At 46.6% G+C, this 27858-nt stretch overlaps 1 protein-coding gene and 1 long non-coding RNA gene across 2 annotated transcripts; one reads left to right on the top strand and one right to left on the bottom strand.

The window, feature by feature from the left end:
- Positions 1-1319: 1319 nt before the first annotated feature.
- On the top strand, positions 1320-23072 carry LOC148053666 (E3 ubiquitin-protein ligase RBBP6-like). The gene is given in 18 exon segments (XM_087773081.1): positions 1320-1485; positions 3866-3965; positions 5663-5701; positions 6365-6401; positions 9380-9424; positions 11830-11918; positions 12038-12134; positions 12970-13109; positions 13987-14159; positions 15510-15613; positions 16062-16411; positions 16584-16680; positions 16761-16839; positions 16933-16990; positions 18170-18532; positions 18894-18995; positions 19886-21619; positions 22748-23072. Coding segments are annotated over 18 exon segments (4077 nt in total). The 3' UTR covers positions 23052-23072.
- Positions 23073-23108: 36 nt separating this feature from the next.
- On the bottom strand, positions 23109-26129 carry LOC148053665 (uncharacterized). Its single transcript, XR_015707926.1, has 4 exons — positions 25994-26129; positions 25794-25865; positions 24151-24317; positions 23109-23513 (listed from the first exon to the last, which is right to left on the bottom strand). It is a non-coding gene; the product is annotated as an uncharacterized LOC148053665 (long non-coding RNA).
- Positions 26130-27858: the final 1729 nt, after the last annotated feature.

Below are 27858 nucleotides of genomic sequence, written 5' to 3'. Positions count from 1 at the left end.
TCATGGGAGGGATTCGCGGAGGTGTCGGAGGGGCTGGGATGCTGGCGTGATCTGGGTAGTGCAGGGGCGTCCTTTCTTCTTATCTATGTAAACTATGTATATCTTAAGAAAGTTCATACAATTTCATACTCTAAAGACTACTTGGTGCAATAGTTAGGGAATGAGATTTTCCTAACAGTCCCTCCTTTTCTTTTGACCATCAGGGTCACACTCTACTTTTCATTATTTTAGTCATAAGTCAAGTGCAACACTGTAAACATACATTATAAATTACAAAGCAATAGAAGATAGTGAATACAACCACCTAAATCCTTTTAGTTCAGAGTCTTCTACCTAAGCCTGAGAGACAAGAGGTTAACCACGGGCTTCATGGGCTTCTTTGACTGAACTTCCCAGAAATGCACCCAAATACACTCAGACACCCTGAGATGTCCCCTCCCTTCGCTGGCCCTGCGGCGCGGGCAGCCGAGCGCCACCCGTCAAAGGCCGCTGCATCTCCCCCAGGCTGTCTTGCCCTGGCTGGCTGCTGAGAGGAGGGGACAGCGGGTGGTGACAGGCTGGGGGTGACAGGAGGGACACCGCAGGCCCAGGGGGTGACAGGACAGTGGGCGGTGGTGGGCCCAGGGCTGTTGGGAAGGCACCACAGGCCAGGGGCTGGCAGGAGGTGACACTGGGTGGTGAAGGCCCGGGGGGTGACAGGGGGACACCGCAGGCCCAAAGGGGGGCAGGACAGCGGGCGGTGACAGGCCGGGGGGACAGCAGGGACACCAGCGGCCATGTGAGGTGCGGGGCGGTGGGTGCGGTGTGTCATTGTGCGTTCGCAGTGATGCGCTGACTGCGGCCCCTGCGGTTGTTGGCCCGGAAACCCCTCGGCGGAATGTTTGGCTAGGGGCGCCCGAGTCGCCATAGTGAGCGGTTGGGCCGAGGTGCGCTGCGTGCGGAGAGGGAGCGGAGGCTGAGCCGGGGCCGTGGGGGCCTCTCCCCGTCGTCCACTCGCCCGCTTGGACTGTGAGGAGGAGCGGGCGGGAGCCACCGCCTTGGCCCAGCTCGATCGCTGAGGGCTGTGGGCAGGGGCGTTGCAGGGGCGAGGGCCGGGGCCTTGCAGCACCACTCGGCCTCCAGCAGCCGAGTCTGCCTGAGGCCGGGGGGCCTGGCCGTGGTGGAGCGCTGTGGCCTCTGAGCGGCCTTGAGCTCAGCCCGTGCTGCTTGCCCCGGCCCCCTCGGGGGGCCCTTCCCCGCGCTGCCGCAGGCCCTCTCCTGGCGCGGAGGCTGCGACGCCGTCTGCTGCGGCAGACGCCGTCGCGGAGCAGGCACCGACCATGTCGTGCGTCCACTATAAGTTCTTTGCCAAGCTGAACTACGATACAGTCACCTTCAATGGGCTCCACATCTCCCTGAGCGACCTGAAGCGCCAGATCATGGTCCGCGAGAAGCTGAAGGCGGCCAACTGCGACCTGCAGATCTCCAACGCCCAGACCCAAGAAGGTGGGTGGGGGTGGTGGGCACGGGCTGGGACGCGATCACAGGATTCTTCTTTTCCACACCAAAGACATTGCCCTTCAGATAGTACTGAGCATCACTTCATCATTCATTTCTAACCATTTTTGTTTTCTCCTGCTACTATGTGTTATCAGGGCAGTAGTGAAGTTTTATGGCAGAACATTTATGGTGAACATATGGAAGAAATGTTCTCAGAGAAGTCATAAATTCTTTTCAATCTAATTAATGGTGCTCAGACATTAGAATGGTTCTCAGAGATTATCATGGTTTCGTATTACTTAGTATGATATTTCAGTTTGGTAATCTGCCATCTTGGTAAGTTTGCAGGTGATTAAAGACTTTGGGCTGTGATTTTTCAGAAATAAAAAGACTTGTAAAGCATTTTCATTCCTAAAACATTAAATTTCTTTCCCCCCTCCCCGTAGTTCTATGACATTCTTACAACAGTCTTTTCTTTCACATGTGAGCTAGTGGGTTTTTTCCTCTTCCTGTTTCATGTATTAAACAGACTAATATGTGTGCCGCGGAAAGTGTAACTTCAGCCCTATCCTTTAGAGTGGTTGGAGCTAAAGCTTGCTGTTTATCTACACCCGTTGTGCGTGTTCAAGTTGACCGCTGCAGGCTTGCAGCATTTGTGAATCAAAGCATTGGTTGGTGTCCTCAGATATAGAGTCTCTTTCTAGGAGAGGTGCTGCCGCTTGCAATCTTCTGCAGAACCCCCGCAATCCTCAGTTGGGCACAGGCGTAGCAAAGTCCTGCCTGTTTGTGGAGCCGCTGTTGCTTATCGCGTATCTCTGAAATCGAAATCGGGTGGTTTGTGATCTGGACCAGGAAGAATATTCTGCACGGCTCCGTTCAGCAGGTCAAAACCTTGAAGCTTGGGGCTTCGAGAAGTGCAGCTGGCATGATCTCCCCGTTCTTTGTCTGGGCCTCAGTACTGTCGGAGCTCCTGCTCCATCACAAGGCCCCAGGGCAGGCCTTTCTTGACAGGGGGCTGTGCAGTGGTGAGATTTTCCTTTGGAGAAGAGCTCTAGGGGTTGGTTTCAGGCTATGGGACTTCTGGAAAAGCTTGTGGTTTGGTCATTGGTAGTCCTTTCTAGGACTAATACACTGAAACATGGAGCGTAAATTGGGAAATAGTCCTATTTTGTATGTGATCACTGAGCCAAACCACCCTGACAGAGCTTGACTGGGTATGCAGCACCTTTGGTTTTCAGACCATGGTTCTGATTCGGTCTGCAAAGGTAAGGGCTTTTGCTATTTAAAACCGTAGGCAGATTACAGGGAATGGCTGCTGATAGTGCTTTAACATATTTAGTCATGTCCAGCTTGTGGAAGTGCAATACAAAAAGCGTTCTCATGGAGAGATCTTTGCATTTTAAGCTGACTCAGTCCCAGTGTCTCAGGCAGTTGGTTTTTTGTTGGGGCCTTGTGTAAAAGGTCAGAAGGCTTTCCTCCTCTTCAGCAGACTGAGCTGGTGTGAGCCAAGGCAGAGCATGGGTAGTTTCAGGCACACGCTGTTTTCGAGAGGCTTTCCGAGGCTGCCTTCTTAAGGAATTTCCTTGGAGTCTCTGCTCTGCCAAAAGTGAATGGAAAGTATTCACGTTCCTTTGGTTCATTCAAACGCGAGGAGTAGCTGAAGAGGGGAGATACCGCGTTAGTTGGAGCCCATTCTGCCCTGCTTTGAAAGCAAGCTCAGAAACCACCCAACATTTCTGTGATCCACATTCTAGACCTGCCAGCCCCGTTTCCATTTCAGTGTAAGGAGCAGCTGAGAAGTGTGGCTGTTGATGGATGAAGCTCCAAGAAATAGGCAGCGATGGCAGGCTCTCTTCTGTGTTCTGTGCGTCCTGAGCGCCAGCAGCGTAGGTGAAGCGTTTTTAGTTAACGGCTACTGAAGCAATGGCGCAGAGTTTCCATGCTTTAGCGCAGCGCCTGTTTTGTTGCAGGGCAGGCTGGTGAGGCTTTAGAATCTGGTTGATGCAGGTGAGACTTTGCTGCTGTTTGTTTTTCTGCAAAGAGCTGCTGGGATTGGAGCCTAAGAGAAGCAAAAGCCACTTCAGCTAGGTCAGGAAAGAACCTCCTGCATTAGCAGGCTCTCCTTTAGTGCCCCTTGGGCCCGTTTTGCTGTTGGCATTCAAACTATTTTAAAAAAAGGAACAAGCTTGTGCTGCTTGTGTTTGGTTATCAGACCTGAACATTTCTTGAACTGTACTGTGTGTTGAGATGATAAAAGCGCGATGTTACACAGGAGATTTTGCTTTGCTATCTGTGAGGGGATTCTCTGAAGTGCTGTGTAATTAGCTACTAATACACCTTCTTAGGAACTGACTCATGTTTTTGTCTGTATTTCTGTTGTTTGCAGAATACACCGATGACAATGCCCTGATCCGTAAGAACTCCTCGGTCATCGTGAGAAGAATCCCTGCTGCAGGAGTTAAAGCTGCCAGCAAACCATACGTGCTGTAAGCATCCATAAAGCATTGCATTCTTTGTTGGGGGTTTCAGTGTGTGAACTTTTTCATTGCTCTTAGTTTACAGAGGCATTCCGATGGTATCTTTCTTGTGAAAGCTGCTGTTAGTTTTGGTTGTAATGGGGTAAATTGTAAGGTATCTGTCCCAGAGCAGACTTACATTTTCCGACCTGCTGGGACATGGGGTTCAAGCTCCCCCAGTGGTAACTTTTAAGACGGTTTTATTGGGTTTGTTCTTGGGGTTGATTTTTCTGAGAGCCAAGCTGTAGATCCTGTTTCCTCTACATGGAGAGATTCCTTATTGTATGTGTTTGCTTTGATCGCCTTTATAGTAAAGACACTGTCTTCATAATAAAGGCATTGTCTGTGTGTAAACTTAGAATTTGTTCCCATCTCCGAAGAGTCTGCTTCTCGGGGTTTGACTCTTCCTTGCATTTGGGGGGGAGGGAGGAGGGATACGGCAGCTCTTCCTACCCCCCAAATCTGGGGCTTTTGCGTGCTAGCTCTAGAGGACAGACCAAGGGTTGCCAGCTGGCGAAGCATGCAAACAAGAAGTTCTGTTCAGAAGTGATTCCTGGTAGTTTCCTAAAGACAATGTCCGTTTCAGGCAAGAGAAAAACAATAATATCCTAAAGTATATTGCCTTTTGGGCGAGTACGATGAAGGAATAGTTAATGCTTTCCAAACTTGAAACTCAGTAAGCAGTTTAGCACAGTCCCAAATGTTACTAGTTATCTTTCTAAGTCTGTTTTTACTCTAAGCTGATATCGGTGCCCCAGGTTTTAGTTCTGTATTCCTAAGATTTACGGAGGACAGAGAACCGGGCGTATTGATTACAATGACAGCCATTCAAATGCAGTCCCGAGTACAGGATTATTGCTGTCATGTATGTATTCATACAGTCCAGTTCTATATTAGCTGCACTGGCATTGTTTGGAGGGTCCTGTTTGCCAGCCTACTTAAAGATACGCCTCTCCACCACAATTAGTTGCTATTATTAGCTTGGGGTTCTGCCCCGTCTTTCTACTGTTGGTTCTCAATAAATAGACTGATGAGTTACAGTGTGTCTTGAACCGACAGTACAGCAGCATCCTGGTACCCAGGAAGCATCTGCAAGCAAAAAACCCTGAATTTATGTGGCTCTGCATGTAAACTTTGGGCATGTTACTGCCGTGGCTGTTACAGTGCTCTCAGGCGCTACCTGGTAATTCTGGACGCCACAGCGTTGTGCCTATAAACACGGCCTTGTGTTGGGGGTTAATTTCAATGCGTATGCTTAGCACCGTCTTGTCAATGCATCCTCCGTTTCGGGTTGGATGGCACCCTCTCCTGGTATTGTAATGCTGCCCTAAAAGGAGAGGCGAGATGCTGCTAGCATCAAAGATCAAATAAATGCCTGCATGTGGGGATGAGGAAAGAACGGCACTTTCTATTTGTACTGAAATTCCACAGCAGCCTTTGAATTGCCTCTGCTCATGGCACACTTTGGAGGATGTATGAATTGTTTGCTAACGCTATCAGCGGTTGCATGTCTGATCCATGATGAGTAGCATGCAGGTACAGATCAATGAGTGTGTGGAATCTCAGCAAGTTTTCAAATGTAATAAATATTTCCTAAACTATTGTAGCGTTTTCAGAATTATCTTAAAGCAAGTTCTGGCAATTAAGACCTTTTTCTTTTGTCGCAGGACTCCTAAATCGCACAAAGCCCTAGGGACTGCTTTCAGGTGATATTTCTATTGCTATTTTTAGTCAATATAGCATACATAGCACGTTTAATATTTTGGCACTTTCCTAGCTAAATCTGGTAGATATCTGAGCACAGGGCTTGGGCTTCCACAAAGAAACCCTGTTCTAAAGCCTCTGCTGCTGACAGTTTTGGTATTTCTTTGTCAGCTGGCTGATTTTTTTAACATAAGTGCACTTGCACTTCAAAGTGTCTAGACTGTCCCTGTTCTTTCTTGGAAACTAAAGTGCTGTATCTGGTGCCTATTTGTAACGCTGGGGGCACACAGATTGGCTCAAGTGACCTTCGTGTTTTGATGGCTGATTATGGAAGAAGACAGACCTGTAGGACAGACTTGGTATTTTTGATACTTCCATAGCAGAGACAAAACACCTGAGGACTCGCTCTTGCACTGCTGTGTTCTATAGCTGTAAGCCTAAGAGTAATTTGTGACCAAGTAGAAATGTGATTTTGGGGTTTTTTTTAGCTGCACTGCATGTACCAAGGGAGAACAGTTTGTGTATATGAATAAATTTCCACATTCACGAGAGTATCGGGACATAATGTTTAGATATTCAGGTTTTATAGTCTGTTTTCACTACTTGACGTTGGGTACAAGTGCTTTCTTTGAAGTTCTGATCACCTTTATTTCTTCTTCTAGAAGAAGTCGAACTGAGCCAGCGAGTGGCCCATCAAGAGCGGTACGTAAAACCCAATCTCACACTTTTTTCTGTACACTACCCTTAATTCTAAACAATGCAGCTTTGTAGTAGTTTTCCAAACATTAACTTAATATCTTTTCCAGTAAAACATAGCATATGTTGTAAATACGGTGTCTTGGATCCGGCACAGTAAAAACTGAGTGATGCCATTATTTGCACAGCTCTGATGTGAACGTTGGTGTTTGTGCCCAGTAATGCGTTGTATTTCGTACTGAGTCTGCTAGAACATTTCCTGGATGACTTTGTGTTGTACAGAGGACGTGTGATCGTTTTTAGCTCATGTAGGTTCAGGGTTTGCACAACTGAAGGTGGTGCCGTGTTCTACAGCTGGCTGCCTAGAGCTGGCAAGATGTATGTTTGTACAGCGTGTGGTGTGCTTTTTGTTTCTTTCGGGAATAAAGCACTGGGAAGCTTGCCAATTGTTGTTGAAGAGTAAAGCAGCAAAATTGAAATGAGTTAAGGTTTTTTTAAAAAGGATGCACAAGAGCTTACACTTTGAATATTTCTTCCTTGTCTTGTCTTATGTTAGCTGTCATTCTCCACTTCCACATTTGTGCTGCTGCCCTACTGTTACTAGGCCCAAAGCAAGCAAGTGGATCCTTTTTGACTTCGATTACTCTTTCAGGAACGGCAAGGATCTCTAGTTGGTGTTTGTCCTTCGAGGCTGCAGAAATGCAGAGAGCCATGGCCGTTGTTTTAGCACCGTCAGGCACAACTGTGATCCTTCCTGGCTGAATTTTTAGTTTGGCCAAGCTCTCGGGGTGGTTTTAGGCAAGCCCTGTAATTTCACTGTAGCGATGCACCAGTGAGATTAGTCTTTGCCTCCTCTTTTCTGTCCCCTTTCCCACTTGCTTTGTGTTAGTTTCTGTTGAGTCTTCTGTTTGAAATGGGAGTTAATACCTGGTCTGTTGATTTGGGGGTTTGGGGTTTGTTTGGGTTTTGGTTTGCTTTTGTTTTTTCCCCAATTCTTCTGCAAGCCTGTTATCTTAGGGTTGTAGACAAGTTTCATGGAGATGTTGTTTCTTTGATTGGAGGGACTGGCAGGAACTCCTTCAGTAGCAATGTCAAGAAGAAAAAAAGACACAGGAATGTCGGATCATTGGAAGATGGCCGTTGGGCAAACGTACTAAATAATGCATTCATTCTCTTCTTTGCTGCTTTGGATAACTGTTTAGTAGGAAGGAGTGCTCTCAGCTCTTTTAAGAAATGGGACTGTTGCCTGCAGGCCGTATAATAACTGCTTCCTCAAACAACACAAGAAGTAATGAATAGTTTATGAACTGTTGTGCTTCAGTTCCTGGTCAATACTAGACTGTTTAATGCCAGGCTCCAGTCGAGAGCTTTCCTAATTTCTTGTTTGCTTCTGAAGAAAGGCAAAAGGATAGGGGTTGCGCCTGCCAGGAGAGAACATAGGCCTGTTTCTCCACATGTCAAAAAGAGTGGCACATGGAGCGTGAAGCTTCAAAATGCTTGATCAGACCTCCTTTTTCCCCTAACTAGGTACAAACTGTTCTGAAAAGAAGGCAAGTTGAATCTTCTGGTCAGACTTGCAATGGAAAGAAGGTCTTTTTTTCCAGATCTGGTGTTCCTCTCCAAAGGCACGTTTTCAAGGACTTTTGAGTTGGTCAGACAGTAATGTTGTATGTGCTTTCCTAAACGTATGGAGAAGGAATGATTAACAGGAGTGAGGAATCATCTCCTGCATGTCGATATTTTTCCGCCAGAGTCTGCTAAAACTGCTCCCTTGAATTCTTGCACTGCATTAGGTAACAAAGGACAAGAGCTTTTTCCAAGGAAGGGTTTTAATCTCTCCTCTGATCCATTTAGTGACCTCTTGAGGAGAGCTGTTCAGTTTACGTTGTGAAATTTTATTCTGCGCTTTTGAAGAACTTAGGACATAATGAGCAGTGCTTCAGGTGTCTTTCTAATGAGGTTTTCCTAGTGTCAGCTAGACTGTGGCTTGTGGCATCATATAATTCAACACAGGGGAAAAGGACCAAGAAAAGAGGGACCCTTTTTACGAACTAGTGGCCTGAGAAGTTCATTGCTGCAAGCTGTTCCAGTAGGTAGCTGGGAGGGAGGAGCGTGGTTGCAATGGAGAGAAAATGTACAGGGTTGTGCTCTGAATCCATGTTTTCATCATCCTTAAAAATTGGTTTTGGCCTGATAGCAAGGAGAATCATATTAAATTCTCACGCTTCCCAAACTAATTTGGATCCTATGGCCTGTGGTCTAATGCAACACAAAAAACGGTTTTTCTCCGTTTTCATAGGCTACTCTGTAATGGTCAACAGCTTTATTTCAATAATTGGAGCAGTTTATTTTTGTCTAGGCAAAGTGGTGGTTCCTTGTATGGCTGATGTTTTGGATTGGTGTTCTTCTTTGGGTTTGGTGGGGTATGGTGAATATTTTTAAAGTGATGGACAGGAGGGGCAGAGTTGATGTTTCAGGGCTGATACGCCTGTGCTTTCTTTTGACGGGCAACTGTACTGTGTTCATAAACCCAAACCGTGTGCATTTCTACATGATGAGACGTTCACTGCTTAATTTCCAAACTACACTGAAAAGAAGTCTCCTGTAGTGAGGCTTCCTTCTCAACTAAACTCAAGTATTTTTTTGCATCCTTTTGAGCTGAAAAGTGACAGCTTCCTTACCCATTCAACTTTGAAGCAGTGGTGAACATTGGACAGGGGTCCTTCTCTGAGATATTCTGGAGCACTGGGTTGATCGCAAGCGGGTTTGGTTCTTTTAGTTTCTTCTCATCAACCACATAGGCACTCTGAAGCTGTCATAGGCTTGGACTTTGTGTTGAGCAGATACAAATGAGACTAGGTTAGAAAAGCCTCTTTGAGTGACACTCAGAGGACATAGCGCAGGCTCTCAGGCTACAGCAGAGGTTAACTATTGCTGTGTTTTGACTGTAGAACTTGAATCTGTGTTTCATTTTTTGGGAACAGATTGACGACTCTTCTGCACCTATTTCTCTGGGCCAGCTTGCTAAGGTAGGTACATATTCTTGTCAAATCCTTAAAAAAAGAAGTGTTAGCTTCGTATTTTTAAATCTTCTACCGTGATCTATAGCTGGATGACGGTTGGAATGTGAACAAAACTTCAATTTCATTTTTAGTAATTTAATGTATTTATTTTAACTTTACAATGTGTGTCTATTTTGGTACTCTCCTGTAAAGAGGAGTTGCCCGTTTGGGAAGATCGAACGGGAGTACCTTCTCAGCCTCAACATAATGCTGCAGTATTACTCATCTGCAAGACACAAAGAAGCAGCGCTTCGGAGTCCGTTTACCGTTTTTCATATGTTTTGTTAATTTTGCATTGGAGACTAACACACTTGTTACAGAAGAATTGAATTGACTGTAAGTTATGGCCCTTTCAAGGGGGTTTGCAACAGGCAAAACAGAAGCGTTTCTGGAACACGGGCAATTGCATGGCTATTTCTGACTTTCTAGTCCTTCTAGTTCTAGATGCATTCTGTGAATGCTGCACAATTTCATCACTTGCAGCATCTATACAGTGGACAGCACAATCGAATTTGTTTGAATGCAGACTGTGTAAATTGCGTCAATGTACCTAACTGTCGAGAGGAATATGCCGATGCGCATGTGTGGCGTATTAGCAGATGGGCCCTTCTGAACCGGTTGTAATGCCCTGTGTTGCTATGGAACTGCTTGGTGGTTTTGCTCAAGCAGGTGTAACTTTGTCGGGGAAAGCACTAGTGATGGCCCTTTGGGACAGGCGTAGTGCTAGCCAATTGAATTCCTAGTCTTCAAAGTTAGAAAGATCAGAGAAGGCAGGGCTTAATGCAGAGGAGCTGGTTCTTTCTTCTGAAAATACAGGCTGGAGTTCATTGCCGAGAAAGAGAAATCTCTTCCCACGGGTCACTTCTTCCCTCTCTTACTGCAGAAATTAAATTGTGTACATTGGGGGGAAAAAGATAAATTTGTTTGGAAGGCAGCCACCAAAAGAAATTGGTCTCCATTGGTGCTGTCTCTGAACGTGTCCTTGGTTCTGTAACTCCTGTGCAGTTTTACTCTGAAATGGGAAAACCTGTCCAAGTAGGGCACACATTGAAGCTTTGGAGAAAATTTAAGTATTTCAGAAAAAGACAGGAACATAGCATAAAGCAGCTCAAAACTGTTACTTGCTCTGACCTCTTCAGCGCAGACTGGCTTAGCATGGAGGCAATGTGTTAGCAGGTTTCTGTTGTATTATTCCTACGTATGACATGCTCTATTTGAATTTTGGTCTGTTCCTGGTAATGTTTTGTGGGTTTTGGGTGTGTTTTGCAAACTGTTTGGGTTCAAACAAACGAGTCGAGTATCTGTAAAGTTTTCTGCAAATGTTAATGATTTCATAGATGTCGATCTGCATAGTTTTCTGCAAATGTTAATGATTTCATAGATGTCGATCTGCATTATGTTACTGTTGAGAAAACACTGTGTATATGAAACAAGCATTTAATAGAAGCTTGAATGGGGTTGGTTGCTTTTGGGAGCGAATGCATCTAAAAAGAAAAGCAGGAGTGGTTGATCTGCATGATCGGTGCTTGAAGGTCCAGATCATTTCCAGTCACTCCCTCAGGCCCTGCTTGTGTCTGGAGTGGTGTGTAATAAAAACATTTGAGCAAACACGACTTCATAAAAATCAGCTACCTTCAGTAATTCTGGATAAGGTTTATATTGTGATTTGTGTGTTAAAAGGACACAGTCAACTGGACAAACCTGCAGGTTTTGCTTGCTGTAGTTAAATCACTGAATATGAAGAGGTTAGCGGGGGGACACGTGCAGCTGGGACTGCCTACAGCACATCGTGGTCAAATTTCCACTGACAAGAATCTTTTGTCTTGCTGAGGGATTATAAAAAGCTTGATTCCTTTTAATGCTTCTGTGTCTGAAGCTGCATTTCAGCCAGCAAAACCAACTTCCCCGACTCTTGTGTGTCCTTTTACTGCTGCGAAATGTAAATAATGGTACTTGCCTGCATCTTTCTCAGTGAAATGTCCAGTGGCTGTCTTCTGCTTCCAATAGTCTGGGGCTTAAAAATCAGTTTAAAAGTACTGGAGAGTATTATTTTTCCTAAATTTCAGTCCACTTGGAAGCACGTTGGACTGGTTCCAGGAGTCTTTAGGTAAGGTACAAATGGAGGCCAAGGTTTGGAGTGCCCAAGAAGGCTCTTTTCAAGTAGGTTCGCAGGCCCAGAAACCCCCTGCAGTGGCGTAAGGACTCCCCAGAGCATCTTCAGCACGGCTCTGTTTTCTATCAGCGGCTGTTTTCATGCAACCTCAGCCCGCGTTGTGCTGCTCTTTGCAGGACCGGGGGAGTGGTGTTGTCTTTGGCCGTGTGGGCTGAAATGTGTTTCTAATGTGTGTGTCCAATAATTGCCTGTTGAACAGACTGCCAATCTGGCGGAGGCCAATGCTTCTGAAGAAGATAAAATCAAGGCTATGATGACCCAGTCCTGCCATGAGTATCATCCAGTCAAGTAAGTGTTGATAACGTCCAATCTGTTCTTTGAAGACTATGGAAAAATGGTAGAGATGTTTGTTTTAACAAGAGAGACACATGCACACCTTCTTCGTTTTTTTCCCAAAAACCTTTTAGTTACATGAAGAAACCCTTGGGTCTGCCTCCACCATCATATACGTGCTTCCGTTGCGGACAAGCTGGCCACTATATAAAGAACTGCCCAACCAATGGGGTAAGATTGAGGGGGACTTCTGGTGTTCCTTGGGGTTTAATTTTTTTACCTTGGCAGTTCCCTAACAACTACGTGACTGCTCATCTTCAGAATTGTTTCTCTTGGGGTGAAATATAGAGGTTGTACGGCAATGTTGCAAAGCCCTTCAAAATTCAAGGGAAACCTGGAGTTGTAAATGTAAAATCTTATTTTTTCCAGGTCGTAGGCATTAAATATGTCCATAGATCTTTCTCTGTGAACTTTCATGCATATTTCTATATATTCCCATATCATTGGAAATGTTTCTGGGTTTAACTCTTTTGAAGGACAGTTCACAGTTTTTAGTATTTCCTATAAACCCAAGCTGTTTCTGTTGACCCCACCTGCTGAATATTTGCCTGTTTTAATGTCACAAGCCTCTGGGTGAGTATGCATGCCATTTAACATTGGTCCCTGACTGTATATGCATGAGGTATGAACTGAACCTTCGTATACAGGTGGTGAATATAAGTTCCGCAGTGCCTGGCTCAGAGCACTGAACTGAGCTCGCCCTGGGAATTGCGCTTTGGAGGAGGAGCGGGTTTGTATCTCTTCTGAGTGGAGGGCGGGCTAAGGGATATTTCACCCTTAAGGAACCTGAAGTTAAGCCCAAGAGTGTCGACGGCGTTCAAAACACTGCTCAAGCCTTGGAACACCCTGGCTATATTCATTTAGGAGAATAAGTATTTTAGTCAAGCAACCCTATGTTAAGTAAAAGGAGAGGATTAAAGGCTTTTGCTGCTTAGAATAATGACGGAAATGTCATTTTAAGTGTGGGTCTTACGATGAGCTATGTTTGCCTTTCTTTTCTTAACAGGGCAAAAATGGTGAGTCTCTTCCCAGAATGAAAAGGAGCACGGGAATTCCACGGAGTTTCCTGATAGAGGTGGCAGATCCCAATACAAAGGGTGCTATGCTTACCAGCACTGGGAAGTATGCAGTACCAGCTATTAATGCGTAAGTAGGGAATTCATTGGACTGACCAAAAAGCGAACGAGAGAAGCTGTGTGTAAATGTCTGAGTGGCCACGCAACCAAATCGGCCAGCCTCTGTAATTGCGGGGGAGGAAGCATTGTCGTTGTATCCGAACCTTAAAATCTGTGATACTTTCTAAGATTAAGACAGGGTGGCCCTACTGCTCATGGCCCTGGAAGCTGGTTAAACTTGTGCTGTGCTAAGAATCTGTATTTCTGCAAAATATTGCAGTAGTGTTGACAGTGGGAGTTGTTCTCTCGGAAAGCTCGTTTTGCTGCTGGTTTATCTTTCAAAGGCTTCTTGCAAAATGGAACCCATCGCCGTTGCACTGAGATTTCCTCCCCCTCTGGCTTTTATCCAAGCTCACGTGTGAAACAGGCTGAAGTTTCCCTGTTGCTATAAACTCAGAAAATCCTGCCGTGGGCTGACAAGAGGGGCTGTTATGAAATGCGCTTGGTAGCACTTCTGGTTTTCTGTCGTGGATCTCCTTTTGTAGAAGCTGTAACACAGACTGCCCTTATTTATAAAATGTAATTACTCGGAGACTCACTTCATCCTGAGCCTGCAATTTACCTTTACCCGCTGGCAAAGGAGAGGTGGGATTCATTTCATTTGAGCTAATTTCTTAGTTGATCCAATGAGTGGGAGAGTTCTGCAGAAGGAAAATTGTTCCCCCCTCCCTCTTCTGGTGTTGTGGCTATAGAAAAGCAGTGTAAACGAGATGCCTACGTCTTAGAAGGCTAGTGTGGAGCGAGGAGAATTCCATCTCTTCTCTTCCTTTGATAAAATGCTACGCTTGGAAAAGTTTTCCTTTCGTCGTCTTTCACTTTTTTCTTTTTCCTTCCCCACCCCCCTCCAGGGAAGCTTATGCCAGAGGGAAGAAGGAAAAGCCGCCCTTTTTACCTGAGGAGCCGTCCGCCCCCTCCTCCTCCCATGATCCCGTTCCCGAGCACCTGCTGTGTCTCCTTTGTAAAGAGACAATGACTGATGCCGTTGTCATTCCCTGCTGTAGAAACAGCTACTGTGACGAATGTAAGTGTTACTCCCATGTTTGTTAATCCCCAACATCAAATCTGATCTTCTGAAAGCAGAAATAGGAGATAAGGGCATTACTTTGTTACCAGTTCGATTTAAGACTGAAGTATAGCCTGACTAGGAAAGGACTCTCCTTGTATTAAGGAAAAAGAAAAGGCAGAAAGCTTTTTCCCCTTTTTATGTAGCTCGTTAAATCTCTTTACACGCGTGTCGTGGTTTAACTCCAGCCGGCAACTAAGCACCACCCAGCCGCTCGCTCGCTCACTCCCCCGCGGTGGGATGGGGAGAGAATCGGAAGGGTAAAAGTGAGAAAGCTGGTGGGTTGAGATAAAGACAGTTTACCAGGTAAAGCAAAAGCCACGCACACAAGCAAAGCAACACAAGGAATTCATTCCCTCCTTCCCATGGGCAGGCAGGTGTTCAGCCATCCCCAGGAAAGCAGGGCTCCATCCCACGTAACCGTTACCTGGGAAGACAAACGCCATCACTCCCCACATCCCCCCCTTCCTTCTTCTTCCCCCAGCTCTATATGCTGAGCATGACGCCGTACGGTGTGGGACAGCCCTTGGCTCAGCTGGGGTCAGCTGTCCCGGCTGTGTCTCCTTCCCACTTCTTGTGCCCCCCCGGCCTCCTCGCTGGTGGGGCGGTGTGAGAAGCAGAAAAGGCCGTGACTCTGTGTAAGCGCTGCTCAGCAATAAGGAAAACATCGCTGTGTTACCAACCCTGTTTCCAGCACAAATCCAAACCATAGCCCCCCACTAGCTACTATGAATAAAATTAACTCTGTCCCAGCCCAAACCAGCACAATACGGAAGGATGAGTCTGAGAAGAGTGCGTAATTGTGCAGGTGATCCCAGAATTAGATATTGACTGCATTTAGTTTGTCCACAGCCCTTTCTCTCCTACAAAATTATATAGCCAGCTCTGGTGATTTGGTGTGGTCTGCAACAAACGGATAGTCAGGCATTGAATCCGCCGCCTTCTCCACGGGAGAGCTGGCTAAAACCTTCAGAACTCAAACCTCCTAATGTGTTGAAATGTGTTTTCTTCATTAGCCTTGAGGTTAGTGACTTCTCACTGCACTAGCCAGGGGAAAGAAGATCAGTCGGAACATCAAGGCGCAGCCTCCTCTACATCTTCAGGTGTTACAAGAGTGCAGTATCAAACTGTATAGTTATTTGCTGCATACTGGAAATTTTTTACACTGTTGAATATTTATAGCTCCATGCTCTCAATTCAAGACCATATTCACCCATTAACCACACCCTTGTGTTTATAATTGATTAGACCCCCAAAATACTCCTTAGGTTGGCTAAAAGCTGTTTTGATGATTCTGATGATTCACAGGTATTAGAACAGCGTTACTGGACTCTGAGGAACACAGGTGCCCCACATGTCATCAAACAGACGTTTCTCCTGACGCTTTAGACGCCAACAAGTTCCTACGTCAGGTAACACGATGACTTTTACGTAAACTGTTGGTAAGAAAAAGTCTATTTTTCAAAAGCTGAAAGGGAAGAAGATATTCATTTACCTCTCCTTAAGCAAGGCTAAATGGAGTAAGGCTCAATTTACTTTTCAAGTACGTTACCTGTTGTGACAGAAGCTTACAACTCTTTAGAGACAATCTGGCAAATTCAGGTCACCCTTGTGTTTAACAGGCTTGTCTCACTTTCACATTCAGGGCTAACCCTGGAGTACTTTAACTACAGCTACTCTGAGTTGCCAGTCATGAATGTCAGTGTTCAATGGGATGTGTTCAGACATCTGGATGTTGCTTTCTTTTAGGACTGAGAGCATTTACAGGAATACCCAAGGAATTTTACTCCGTGCAGGCTTTTGTTCGTCTGTCTACTGAAGTTTCTTATTAACTTTTTGTAAATGCTTTCCTGCCTCTAGGCTGTGAACAACTTCAGAAATGGGACTGGCTACGCAGAAGGGCTCTATAAGCAGCTTCAGCAGCAGCAGCAGCCGCCACCGCCTCCACCTCCACCACCACTCCTGAGGTAAACAACAGCTTGCAACCTGCAGCCTCTGCTCTGGCCAACAATTTCCAGCCAGCGGGAGCCACTCCTGAGTCCATTGGCTTCTCTGGCTTCTCATTCTGTTGGTGCTTTGTCATCGTTGGCCCCTGGTCAGTCATCTGGGGCAGCTGGGCTGCCAGGAAATCCGCCTTCTGTCCTTGTCTCTGATCTCCCTCCAGCAGTGTCCCTCTCTCTCCGTGCTGAAAAGCCAGGTGGACCTTTTTGGTAAGGAAATCTGTAGATCAGCATGAATATAAAAGACACCAAGATGCTGAAGTTACCTGAGCTTCTCAGCTAGCGATTTCTGTGTCATCAGCCTTTTCTCAATTTGGACATTGTATTTCAAGTAGCACTTCAAAACACTGTTTGAATAATAAAAATTTGGGGTTTTTTGTAGTGATGCCAATACTGTGCTACCTCTTGCTGCGCTGGTGAGTGCTGCTGGGCTTTCTAAATCTTCCTTTCAGTCAATCAGCAGTTTGGTGGAAGAGAAGGTAAATTTTATTTCAATGTATGCAGTGCTGCTGGTATTTTAGCAGAGCTTCTTTTCCAACTGTTTGCATTTCTTCACAAGGGCTGTCGGGTTCCTGGAGTGAGACAACCGGCGTTACCCAGTCTTCTGGGCCCCCAAGGACCCTCAATACACACAACTGGTAAGCAACTAGAACTTGAGAATTTCTTTTCAAAACTTATCTTCAGATCAACTTAATGGGGTTTTTTTCTTTTTCCTCTCTCCACACCAAAAGGTCATCCCAGGAGAGCCAGCCCAGTTCGCTCAGCAGCTGGCAGACCAGGCTGGGAGCGGTAAGTATGCCACAGAAATTCCACATATTCCGAATTGTAACCTGTTAAACGAGGCCATAACACCTAACTTATACAACAGCTGATTTCTACTGGAATAAGTGTGCACAGATAGTTGTGGAGAATCCAAGTGGTAATTCATTTGTAAATGGCTTCATTTGAATTGGCTTTAACAAAGGGGATCTGTGCTTGCAGTAAGAGTATTTAAAAGAAAACTCCAGCAGATGATTGAGAAGAGGACTCTGGAAAATGAACACTTTGTGAGGAAACCATAATTACCTATAAAAATGAAATAGGATTAAAGGGTGAGGTGGAAAGCCACCCTTTTGATCCCTGGCTGAATAGGGCTGGAGAAATTGATTTCCCCATAGAAATCTGCCTCCAACCTTCTTTTTTACCAACTTAGTTATACTGATTGAGCAAATTATTGGAAAACTCAACGCTGTTTTGTGTTATTTTATGACAATTTTGAATGTCTTCAATTCAGTCCTCTCAAATAGCCAAGCTGCTTTCTCTCAGTTGGAGAGAGAGAGGAGTCTGTTTTCTCTATTAGTGCAGTGTCAAGTTAGTCCCTCCTTTTGGTACACATTTGTTATAGATTGATTCTAAGGGGGCATTGTGTTCATAATACCTTAAAGATAAATAAAAGCAAAACCCAGGATCCCTCCCACAGATTGTCTTAAAATCTCAAATTCAGTAAGCAAGAAAATAACGATTCAGGGACAAAAGCAGGCCAAACACGTCCTCATGAGGCAACAACATAGGAGGCTTATGTGGAAGAAGTTAAAAGAAGTTGGAGAGAAGATGAGTTCATATTTGTGCAGTGCTTTGAAGATCAGAAGTGTGAAGTATTGACCATATCAAGGAGTGGCAGAGGAGCGGTGGGCGCTTGGCCCAGGGGAGATGGGAGTCTCTTTTAAGCCTGGGCAGCCTCCATCCGCAGTCGCAAGGCTGAGTCTAAGGAGAGAAGAGTGAGGGAAGCGTTGGGGCTGGGGATGTGGAAGGCGAGTGTGAGGATCAAGAAATGAGGGCAGTCTCAAATGAACAGAGAGCAGGGAGAGAAAGGCTTAAGTTGAGAACAAGAAGCGCTCGCCACCGTGCTCCCGCTTCCTTCGCTTTCCTCTTTAAAATTGGGGCCGAGTGTAACAAAGAGTGACACATGTTTTTGGGTTTCTTTAGAAGTTCAACTCGAGGACGCCCGCCTAGCGAACGTACCCAAAGGACTCAGGCCCCAGCACTCCCACCATCAATAGCCATCTTTGTGCCTGTGCCTCCACCTCCCTTGCATCCTCCACCACCCCATGCCCTTCCTCTCCCACCGTGGGCACCACCCCCCCAGTTGCCTCCTCAGTTTCCCCCTGGTCAGCCTCCAGCTGCTGGGTGCCCTGCCCCCCCTCCAGGATATCCCCCAGCTCCTGCCAACAGGTCGCCAGCTTGGGTACCAACAGCAGGACCAACGGCTCCTTCAAATACCATCCCAACGACACAAGCACCTCCTTTACCTAGGGAGGAGTTTGACAGAGAACAACAGAGACCGAAAGAGGAGTAAGTATTTGGCTCAATGACGTTGCGTTGGTTTTCATTTTTGTATCTCTTTCGATAGTATATCGGGCTGCACTTACACTAAAGTGCATCTGACATAAGCAAAAATGACCTAGTGTTTTTTGCCATACTCTTTTTCATTGCAGGTGCTAACCATGCAGAACTAAACCCAGACAAATGTCATTCTAAAGCTTTCCCTGAAACTTCTAGGCATTCGAAACTGGCTTTGCTTAACTAGGATGTTCACTTTTTCAATTTGCATGCAGTATACATTTTCTCCTGTCGGCCAGGGTTTGTTTCTTGATGTCTTTTTGTAATCAAGGTCAAACTATCACTGTAATCAAGGTCAAACTTCTTTTAACAGGGAGAAGAAAAAGTCCAAGTGCGATGAGTTTACAAAGGATTTTGGTAAAGAACTGATGGAATATAAGAAGATGCAAAAGGAGCGTAGGCGATCGTTTTCCAGGTAACTGCTTTACACGTCCGTAATGGAGAAGCGGGTTGTCTAGAAGAATCAGGAGGAGTTCGACTCCACCTCTCCATTGTCAGATGGATTGGACGAGTCAAGGGATCAGCAGTGACAGGAGTTTCCTATCTAGGTTCCTCGCTCCAATGTGGCCGAGATTACACTTGACTGATAGTTATAATTTGGCAGCAGTTGTGAAGGAACAGGCGTCTCTTTTCCTAAAGCTTCTCTGCAATGACATCCTTCACCTCCTGACAGCCGCGAGGGGCTAGAAACTGAATAGGTGTAGTTGCTGGATTTTCTGCGTCTCCCTCTTCTGATTGTAACCATTACCTCAAAGCACTTGAGAAGAGAGAGATATGTGAGAGAAATTGTCTTCCTTTCCTCTTTCGCTTACCTCATGTGGATAGAGAGATTTTGAGCTGGACTGCAAACTGGGGGCTTTCACTAGTGTTTTGTTGACATGGTTGAATTTTTCTTAGGAATTAAAAGATCAGTCTTGTTTTAAGGAAATCTGCAATTGGTGAAGGACTTTGAGAGGAGGAATGAACATATGTGGAATAATGTGAGGTGGTTCTTTAAAAGATAATACAAGAAAAACTTGTGAAGCCAAAACTCAGGGTAGCTGATGTTTTCCCTCCCCCAAAATCGCCTGGGCGGGAGTCTGAATTACTGCATTACTCTGTTAGTAACGCAGTAGGTAAGCAGAAACTTTTACGTATGATCAAGTTCTTCAATTTGCAGTAGCATTATGTCAGCAGCTGAAAGAAGCTTTGACATTAGCCTGTGGAGAGGAAAAAAAAACAAACCAAATTTGCGAGGAAAAAACCTGGCGAGAGTGACTGTTTTGAGTTAACTTCATTTTTTGTGTCTGTTGTATTTTTTTTAAGGTCCAAGTCTCCCTACAGTGCTTCATCTTACTCGAGAAGTTATTATACATACTCCAAGTCAAGATCAGGTTCTTCCCGCTCTCGCTCCTACTCTCGATCCTTTAGTCGTTCCCATTCTCGTTCCTGCTCACGATCACCACGGTATTCAAGAAGAGGCAAAGGGAAGAGCCATAAATATCGTTCTAGGTCAAGGTCACGGGGTTATCACCATTCAAGGTTAAGAAGATACCGTTCACGATCAAGGTCTCCAGTATTTAGAGGCCACTCTCCCACTACACGGACCATACCGCGAGGGGAAGGAGGAAGGGAGCATTTTAACAGATACAGAGAAGTTCCTCCGTATGATATGAAAGCTTGCTATGGCAGATCTGTTGACTTGAGAGATCCATTTGAAAAGGAAAGAGACAGAGAATGGGAAAGGAACTCTAGAGAACGGTACGAAAAGTTTCACAAGAGCTTTGCTGTTGGCACTCAACCTCCGCCTCCAGTAAACAGGGGGAACTTTTCTCCGGATAGGTTTGGTCCGCCTGGGACCAGACGAGAGAATTTGCCACATGCTTGGGGACACAGGGAGGATTATCCTGGTGGGCAGAGCCACAGAAATCGTAATAGAGCTGGCAATTACTCTGGAAAACCTTCTGGAAGAGAGAGCTGTGACATCAGAGATGCTACAAAATCCAAAGAGCAGGAGGTGGAACATCCACTGGGAGATGGCCAAGGAAATAAAGAGAGAAACCCCCAGAAGAGAAGAAAAGGGGATGAGAACGAAGGATTTCCCAAAGCTGAGTTGTTAGAAGGTGCGAGGAAAGCCAAAGAGCCAGTTCCAGCAGCAGATGTTGAAACGGACTCCCTGTTCATGCTCCCAAGCCGAGATGATGCCACCCCTGTGAGAGATGAGCCTATGGAAGCAGATTCTGTTGCTTTCAAACCGGTATCTGAAAGGGAGAAAAAAGAGAAGGAGAAGCCAAAAGCAAAAATTGACAAGACAAAGCGGAAAGCAGAAGTGGCTGTTCTGCCTAAGAAAGACAGTCTAATCAAACCAGCTAAAGCTTCCCAAGAGGAGGTGGACACCGATCATGAAAAATCTCCTGGAATGGAACCTGCTGTGAAAAAAGTGAAGGAGGAGTTGCCAAAGAGAGACAACGTTAAAACCTCTTCCTCTCAAAAGGCTGAGAAGGCTCTTGGTTCCCCACGGAAAGTTCCGCCCAAAGTTACCAAAGATCACCCAGAAACCAGAGCAGCCAAGGAGGAAACGGCAAAGAAAGACCATCGAAAAGAAAGCAAGTCGGAGAAGCCCTCCAACAGAGAGGGCAAGTCAAAAACACCTGCTGAAAAAAGCAACCCCTCTGATGCAAAACCCGAACAAAGAAAAAGAAAAGTAGATGAAAAGGTTGCTGCAGAACATGAAGCGCCTTCCCTAAAGGCCTCTAAACCCGAAGCTGCTGAATCGAAAAGACCACCAAAGGGGAAGACTGAGCCTGATGGTGAAAAAGGAGAGCAAACTCCAGAAGAGGATAAACCTGCTTTTCTTGACAGCCCCGCCAAAAAGATTAAACTTAACCAAGAAACTGGCAAAAAGGTTGTGAGTGGAGAAAATGTGCTACCTGCAAAAGAACCTGTTGAGAAACCTGAGCCGAACAGCAGCAAAGTTAAACAAGAAAAAGCAAAGGGAGAAGTGAGAAGCAAAGTAATGGCAGCTGATGGATCTAGTGCAACTCCAGTAGATTGCACCAGGTACCTCATCTTTTCTTTTCTTTTCTTTCTTTCCTCCCTCGCCGCCACAAACAAATGTAAAATTCTTTATGGTGACTAATGAAAGGAACAGCTAAATCTGTGCTCAATGAGTGAATAATCTGTGATCTTTCCTGCTAAGCTGTACTTGGGTCAAAATCCAATTTTGTGAAAGAAAACAAGCAGTCTGTACTGCCCAGACAGCTAATAAGGTTAATTCATTGAGGACGTGTTTGACCCTTACTTTGGGGACTTTTCCCCCCCCTTCTTATTCATTATATGTTGACTCTTTGAGGAGTCCCCTCTAGGTCTTCCTTCAGATCCAGCTTACTGCTAAAGGCAAGGATAACAGACATGTCTATACCAGGCAATATTTTGCCTTTTTAAAATTGCAAGGTGCTGTAATGATCTACTTTTGTCAGCATGAGATGAAAGGATACCTTGCAGAAATAGCAGCTTGGTTGCCAATATCTTGTACTGCTTTGAGCTTTGAGCACAGTGCCGTCTTGACACAGCTACACTGCTTCCAGCTCAGTGCCAACTCTTTTGGCACTTACCTTGGACATCTCTCTTCCCTGTTCCATCGTGTGACATGGGAAAAGAAGAAAAGTGATCTAGTGTGAAGCTGTTATTACGTACATTTCAGCGTCTAAAGCAGCAGGACAGCGCAAACTCAAACCATTTAAGACGTCCCTGGAGACTTAAGATCGTGTCTTGATATTCTAAAAAGCTTTTAAAATGTACATTTTTCTGAAGAAGAACACTGGGACGTGAGAATAAAACCGTGGTTGTGTATACCTCTCCCTAATTGCTTGCTTAGATGTTGAAACAAGAATGTATACCTAGTTTATCTAGCATTGCTAGAAGCAGGACATGAAGGAATTCCCAGATCGGACAGTCCCCAATCTGATAATCTCGTGTCTTTGTTAATTAAATGGAGAGGAGGAAGATACTAAATTAATTGACTGCTCCTAGTCTTAGTGGACTCATCCTTCCTCTCGTCTGTTCCCTTAATTGAACATCTTTTGAAAAAATACGGAAGATTTGGAATGGAAACAAAGCTGTTTTCTAAACAAAAGATGGCGGCGCGTATATCTCACCCATGGTTAATGTCAGCTTTTTTCCTCTTAGCACTAGTTCTACTGGAGGAAGCCCCGTTAGAAAGACTGAAGAAAAGCCAGACACAAAACGAACTGTCATTAAGACCATGGAGGAGTATCATAATGATATCACAGCCCCTGAGGAAGACATCGTTATGATGATCCAGGTCCCTCAGTCAAAGTGGGATAAGGACGACTTTGAGTCTGAAGAGGAAGACATTCAAACTACCCAGGTGCTCGCAACCGTAGGAAAACGTGCTAATGTTATACAAAATTCAAGCATTGCAAATGATGACATGAAAGACCCTGCGTTGCACTGCCACTGGATTGTTTGATTTTTACATCGGAGCTTTAAAAAGCGAACATTTTGTACAGAATTGTGAGTTGTGACCACGTCACATGAAAGGCGTTGCTGGGGCATCTGATTTTTAACCACCGTGAATTAGTTTGGCTGGAGTTTTCTGTCCTGAAAATTTTCCCACTTGAATTTTCTTTTAATTGCCTGGCAGAAGCAGCTGGTATCAGTTATAAAAGATCAGCAGAAGGATTTGCAGAATACATTGCAGCCTTGTTATGCCACTTCTTGATTACAATAAAACGTTTTCAGTAAACTAGGCGGTGTGATGAGCTTTTCAGTGATAGCTGAACGTCAGCAGAGCAAAGCCTGGTGACAGAAAACAGCCACCAGTAAAAGCTTGCTGGTAGCTGACACGTATGAAAAATAACATCCACGGGTTTCATTTTGCAAAGAGCGGCAGGACTTTCGGTCTTCTGAACGGATGCCACGTCGGGAGGCGCTGCCGAGAGGTAAGCCAGCAAAGGGGAAAAGAATTGGAAGGTATTTACATATTTGTATGCAAAACCCTTTCCTTCCAAGAGGAAAACCACAGCCAAGTTTTCTGAAATGCAACCAGAAACGGAGAGCTAAAGCAGCCAAGACTGAATTAACCGAATGAACCACTCAAGGGTGCCTTCAAGTTAGGGGTCCAGCTTCGAGCTGGGGGTCCAGCTCCGACCCACCCCTGACCCCGAGGTGTCACCAAGGGTCTGCAGACATCAAGGAGAGCAACGGGGCTGGACCAGGCTGTGAAGCCTGGGCTGCTCCGATCCTGGCAAGGGGATCGATGCGGCCTGCAGCCCAGGCAAATCCTGCCCGTCCGTGATGGGTGTGCTCAGCCCCTTGACCAGACTGGCGGTGTTTTGGGGCAGGCTCTGGAAGAGGGAAAGGCCTGAGCCATGGCCAGGCTGTGAACTCCTCCCGTTTCAATCTGTTCTCTGAAAACCCACAAAGGAGCAGAGGGGCACAGTGAGCGTTGATGCATATGAGCTTGGAACACCAGTCATGCGATGGGCACAGGAATAGCGTGTGGCTTTTCCAAGACTCACTTACCAAGGAACAAAGAACGTTGTGGGTACAAAGAGTTGCCTCCATACCTTTTCCATCGCATGTAATTTGACTACGAGCCAACCACTGTATCCTATAAATATGACAGGGTAAGTGGGCCGCCTTTGATCTCTCCCTGCTGGCAGCGTGGCTGCATGGCGGTGATCTCCCCTTGAGCTGGGACATCTCACAAGGCTGCTCCTCGAGGCAGAGAGACCTTTTAGAATCATAGAAGCACAGAATCGTTAGGGTTGGAAAAGACCCTTAAGATCATCGAGTCCAACCATTAACCTATCACTGCCAAGCCCAGCACTAAACCATGTCCTCAAGCACCACATCCACCCGTCTTTTAAATACCTCCAGGGGTGGGGACTCAACCACTTTTACCAACGACAGATCTTTGGTAAGCGACCGATATCGTGCATAACCTTGTAGTATGGTAACTTTGATTTTGTCTTGGTAACTTTAATTGCAGGCTGAATTGATGCTAATGAAACATTACATAAACTTTGCATGTACAATCCTTTAGACGTAAACTGTTGACCAAGTCTGAGACTAGGTTTGGACCCAGCTGCACCTAGTCTCCTCTCTGAGGAAGGAGTTTAGAAAGCCAGGGGGTCCACTCTGAACCTCGTGACTCTCCAGGAGGGTCCTCCTTACCCTTTTGTGTCCCCGGTCTCTCTGTGAATCAGTCTCACTCGAGTGTAACTCAGTTTTCCTTCCTAGGATTCTTCCATGCAGTAATTAATAGAGTGAACCTCGCCATCGAACTTTGTCGAGTCAAAGTTTTACAACATCAGATTTAAACCACTTTTGCTCTTACCTTTGATGGCGATTCCTTAAGCGATCTAAATCACTCTTTTGCAACAAACTGGCGTAGTTGGCAAGATCCTAAATCAGGATCCGTGACACGGTCCCAGCCACCCAAATCTGCCTACCCATCCTCCCCGCTGCCCAAGGGCCCTCTCCCCTCCAGCGACTGCCAGGGTGCTGGCCCTCTCACGGCTCATGAGCAATGAGCTCCTCCGCAAGTCCCTCACGCGCTCCAGGAGCACCACCACCACTCACGCTCGTCCTACCACCACTATCAGTCTGCAGCCTGAACGTCAATCACAAGCAGAATCGGCAGCTGCACCTGACTTCCAACATTAGGAAAGGGCAGCCGAGATCTCTTGGGACATCATTCCTGCCTTGAACACAAATTCAGCACACGCCGGTTCCTGACATCTGGATGCCAGCGTCTGCACAAAGCAGCTCTGACCAGTAATGGTACAACTGGGGCAGCAGCTGCCCCTGGGACTCAGCTTGAACCACAGCTGGTAGCAGATGCTGTGCTGGACCATCTCTGTGCCTCACCACCCCACGCAAGGCGTGAAATCGAGCGTCACTGCAGCGAGGCTCTGACTGATCCCTTCCTGCTGTGGAGCCCTACAGCACGTCCATACACGCATCTGAAATCTCAGCTGCCCAAGTCATAAGGTCAGAGGGAAATACACCAACCAGGTGCTGCTTGCTCCAAGTCTTTCAGGATTTCCTTTGGACCTTCAGATGTCTTTTGGGAATACTTCCCTAGTTGAGCTTTAGGCTTTCCTCTTTCAGGACATTAACAGAAAGTATGATGGTCAATTTCACATTAATAAAATATTGAAAATGAGTGCTTATTCGGCAAAATCAGTAAAGACTGACTACTCACCCTTGGGATGCCAGCTGGGATCCAGCCCTGGATCCCTCCGAGGAGCTGGAAAAGCCCATCCTGTGGCCACGTCTGCAACCAAACACCCACGAGAAGTTACCATCACATGCTCTGATCTGTATCATCATAACTGAATAGCAGAACATACAAGGGGATCACGTAATGACACGGCACACACGCGCAGCTCTGTATTCTCTCACCTGCAGAGGCGCCTGGCTGACTTTGCACTTTGGGCTGGCAGCTCTCAAAGGCAGTAAAAAGCCACGACGCACCCACGCGACCTGCCTGCGGGTCAGCCCTGGCACCCAGCCGGGAAGCTGGATAACCACTGCCTGCAGCCACGTCTGGAAACGAGCACAGGACAGAGCAGCGCCTCTGAAATATTTCAATATACTCCTTCAGACCTGAATGACGGTGAATGCAATGCAAACACAGGGCTACTCGAGAGCAATCCTCTCTCCCTTCCACTCAGGAGCATCTTGCAAGCATTTCCCGGGTGCCTGCAGTCGCCACTAACCAGGCACGGAGCTGTCGGGAGAAAGGACTCCCTGGAGCTCACGCCAGCTCTCAACTCAACCCCAAGGTGCCTGCTGGCTTTGCAGCGGGCACTGGAACCAGTGCAGGGGCGGAGCAGCTGGCAAAGACAGCTTTGCAAGGCAGAGCGCCCTGGGGTACATCACTGAGCCGCACCCATTCCCTCTCTGCTCTTCTGCGTGCCCAAGCAGCAGGCAAGAAAGCAGTAAGCTAATTTGCACATGAACAGAAAATTAAAATGTAAACGCTCATTCCTTCAAGGGCCTCACCTGTGGGATCGCCCCAAGGCTCACGGACAGGCTCAAGTCGGGAATTCAAGTAGCTGCTGCCTACAGGCACAGCTGTAATCAAGCTGATCATTCACACTTCCTGTAGAGAAGAGCCTGCTGGCCACTGGGAGGCTGAACTATCACAACAAGATATTAACAAATAACAAACCAAACATTAACAAACACAAAACGCCAATAACAAAGGAAGACTGAATCCTTACCTCTGGGATTCCCCCCAGGCCCAGGAACAGGATTCCACCAAGTGTCCTGATCAACATGGACTGCAGGAACCAAACAGGTAATCGAACACAGGTGAGGAGAGTTTCCATTGCATGTTGTGATCTACTGCTTCCTTAGGCACCTGCAGGGACTGGAAGGGGGTGAGGTAATGACACAGGACACAGACAGAGGTGTAGGTTCCACAGCTGAAAAGGAACATGGGTGACTTGTTTGCCGAGACCTAGCAGCTCTTCAGGGAAATAAATATTCAGGACTCATCTGTGCAACGCCCCCGAGGCACAAACAGCTCCTGGAAGGCCTCAAGAGGATCTCAGGTAAAGCTGCCCATGAATAACCTACTCAAACAGAAGTGTTCCCTCAAGCAGGCAGACATTGACAACTTACCTCTGCGACGCCCCCAAGGCTCATCCCCAGGACCCAGCTGAGAAGCTCGATGAGCACTGCCAATGCCATCCCCTGGAATCAAGCACAGATCAGAGGAGTTTCCACGCACACAGAGGAAGGAGGAAACTGGAGGAAAAAGCGATTGTCTGTGCTGCTTGTGGACAAGAGCCTGGGAAAGGCTGCACCAGCGCTGCCCCTGCGTGTTCCTGCGGGCTGGGGACCTGCAGTTCATTCAAGGGAAGCAGGGCGAGAGCAGAAACGCTCCTGTTTTCCCGAGCGGACATCTCCTGAGCATGCCCCTCCGGGACCTCCCTGAGGCTGGAAGCCAGGATCCAGCTGGGCAGCGGCAGAGCCATGGCCCTGGGCACGGCTGCAACCAGCCTGGGGAGAAATGCTGCCGTGGGCTGCTGCCTGGCTCCTGCGGCGCTGCTCGCTCACCACCCCCGGCCCAACGCGCACACTGGGGGCAGGCTGCTCCGGGGCAGGGCAGTGTGGCACGGGGCCGGGCAGCAGGGAGAGCCCCACGGGGACTCAGCGCCGGGCTTCTTACCCTGTGTCGCCGCTCTGAGCTCCCCTGCTCACCCAGAAAATGCCCCCAAAGCAGCTGTAGCCCCTCTACACCTCCCCGCAGGGCGTCT

This window comes from Nipponia nippon, unplaced genomic scaffold, assembly GCF_047370975.1.
Source record: "Nipponia nippon isolate SJK-2023a ecotype South Korea unplaced genomic scaffold, ASM4737097v1 scaffold_38, whole genome shotgun sequence".
In the NCBI taxonomy this organism is placed as follows: Eukaryota; Metazoa; Chordata; class Aves; order Pelecaniformes; family Threskiornithidae; genus Nipponia; species Nipponia nippon.
The sequence above is the reverse complement of the archived record's forward strand: the minus strand, read 5'-3'. Positions and strand labels throughout refer to the sequence as shown.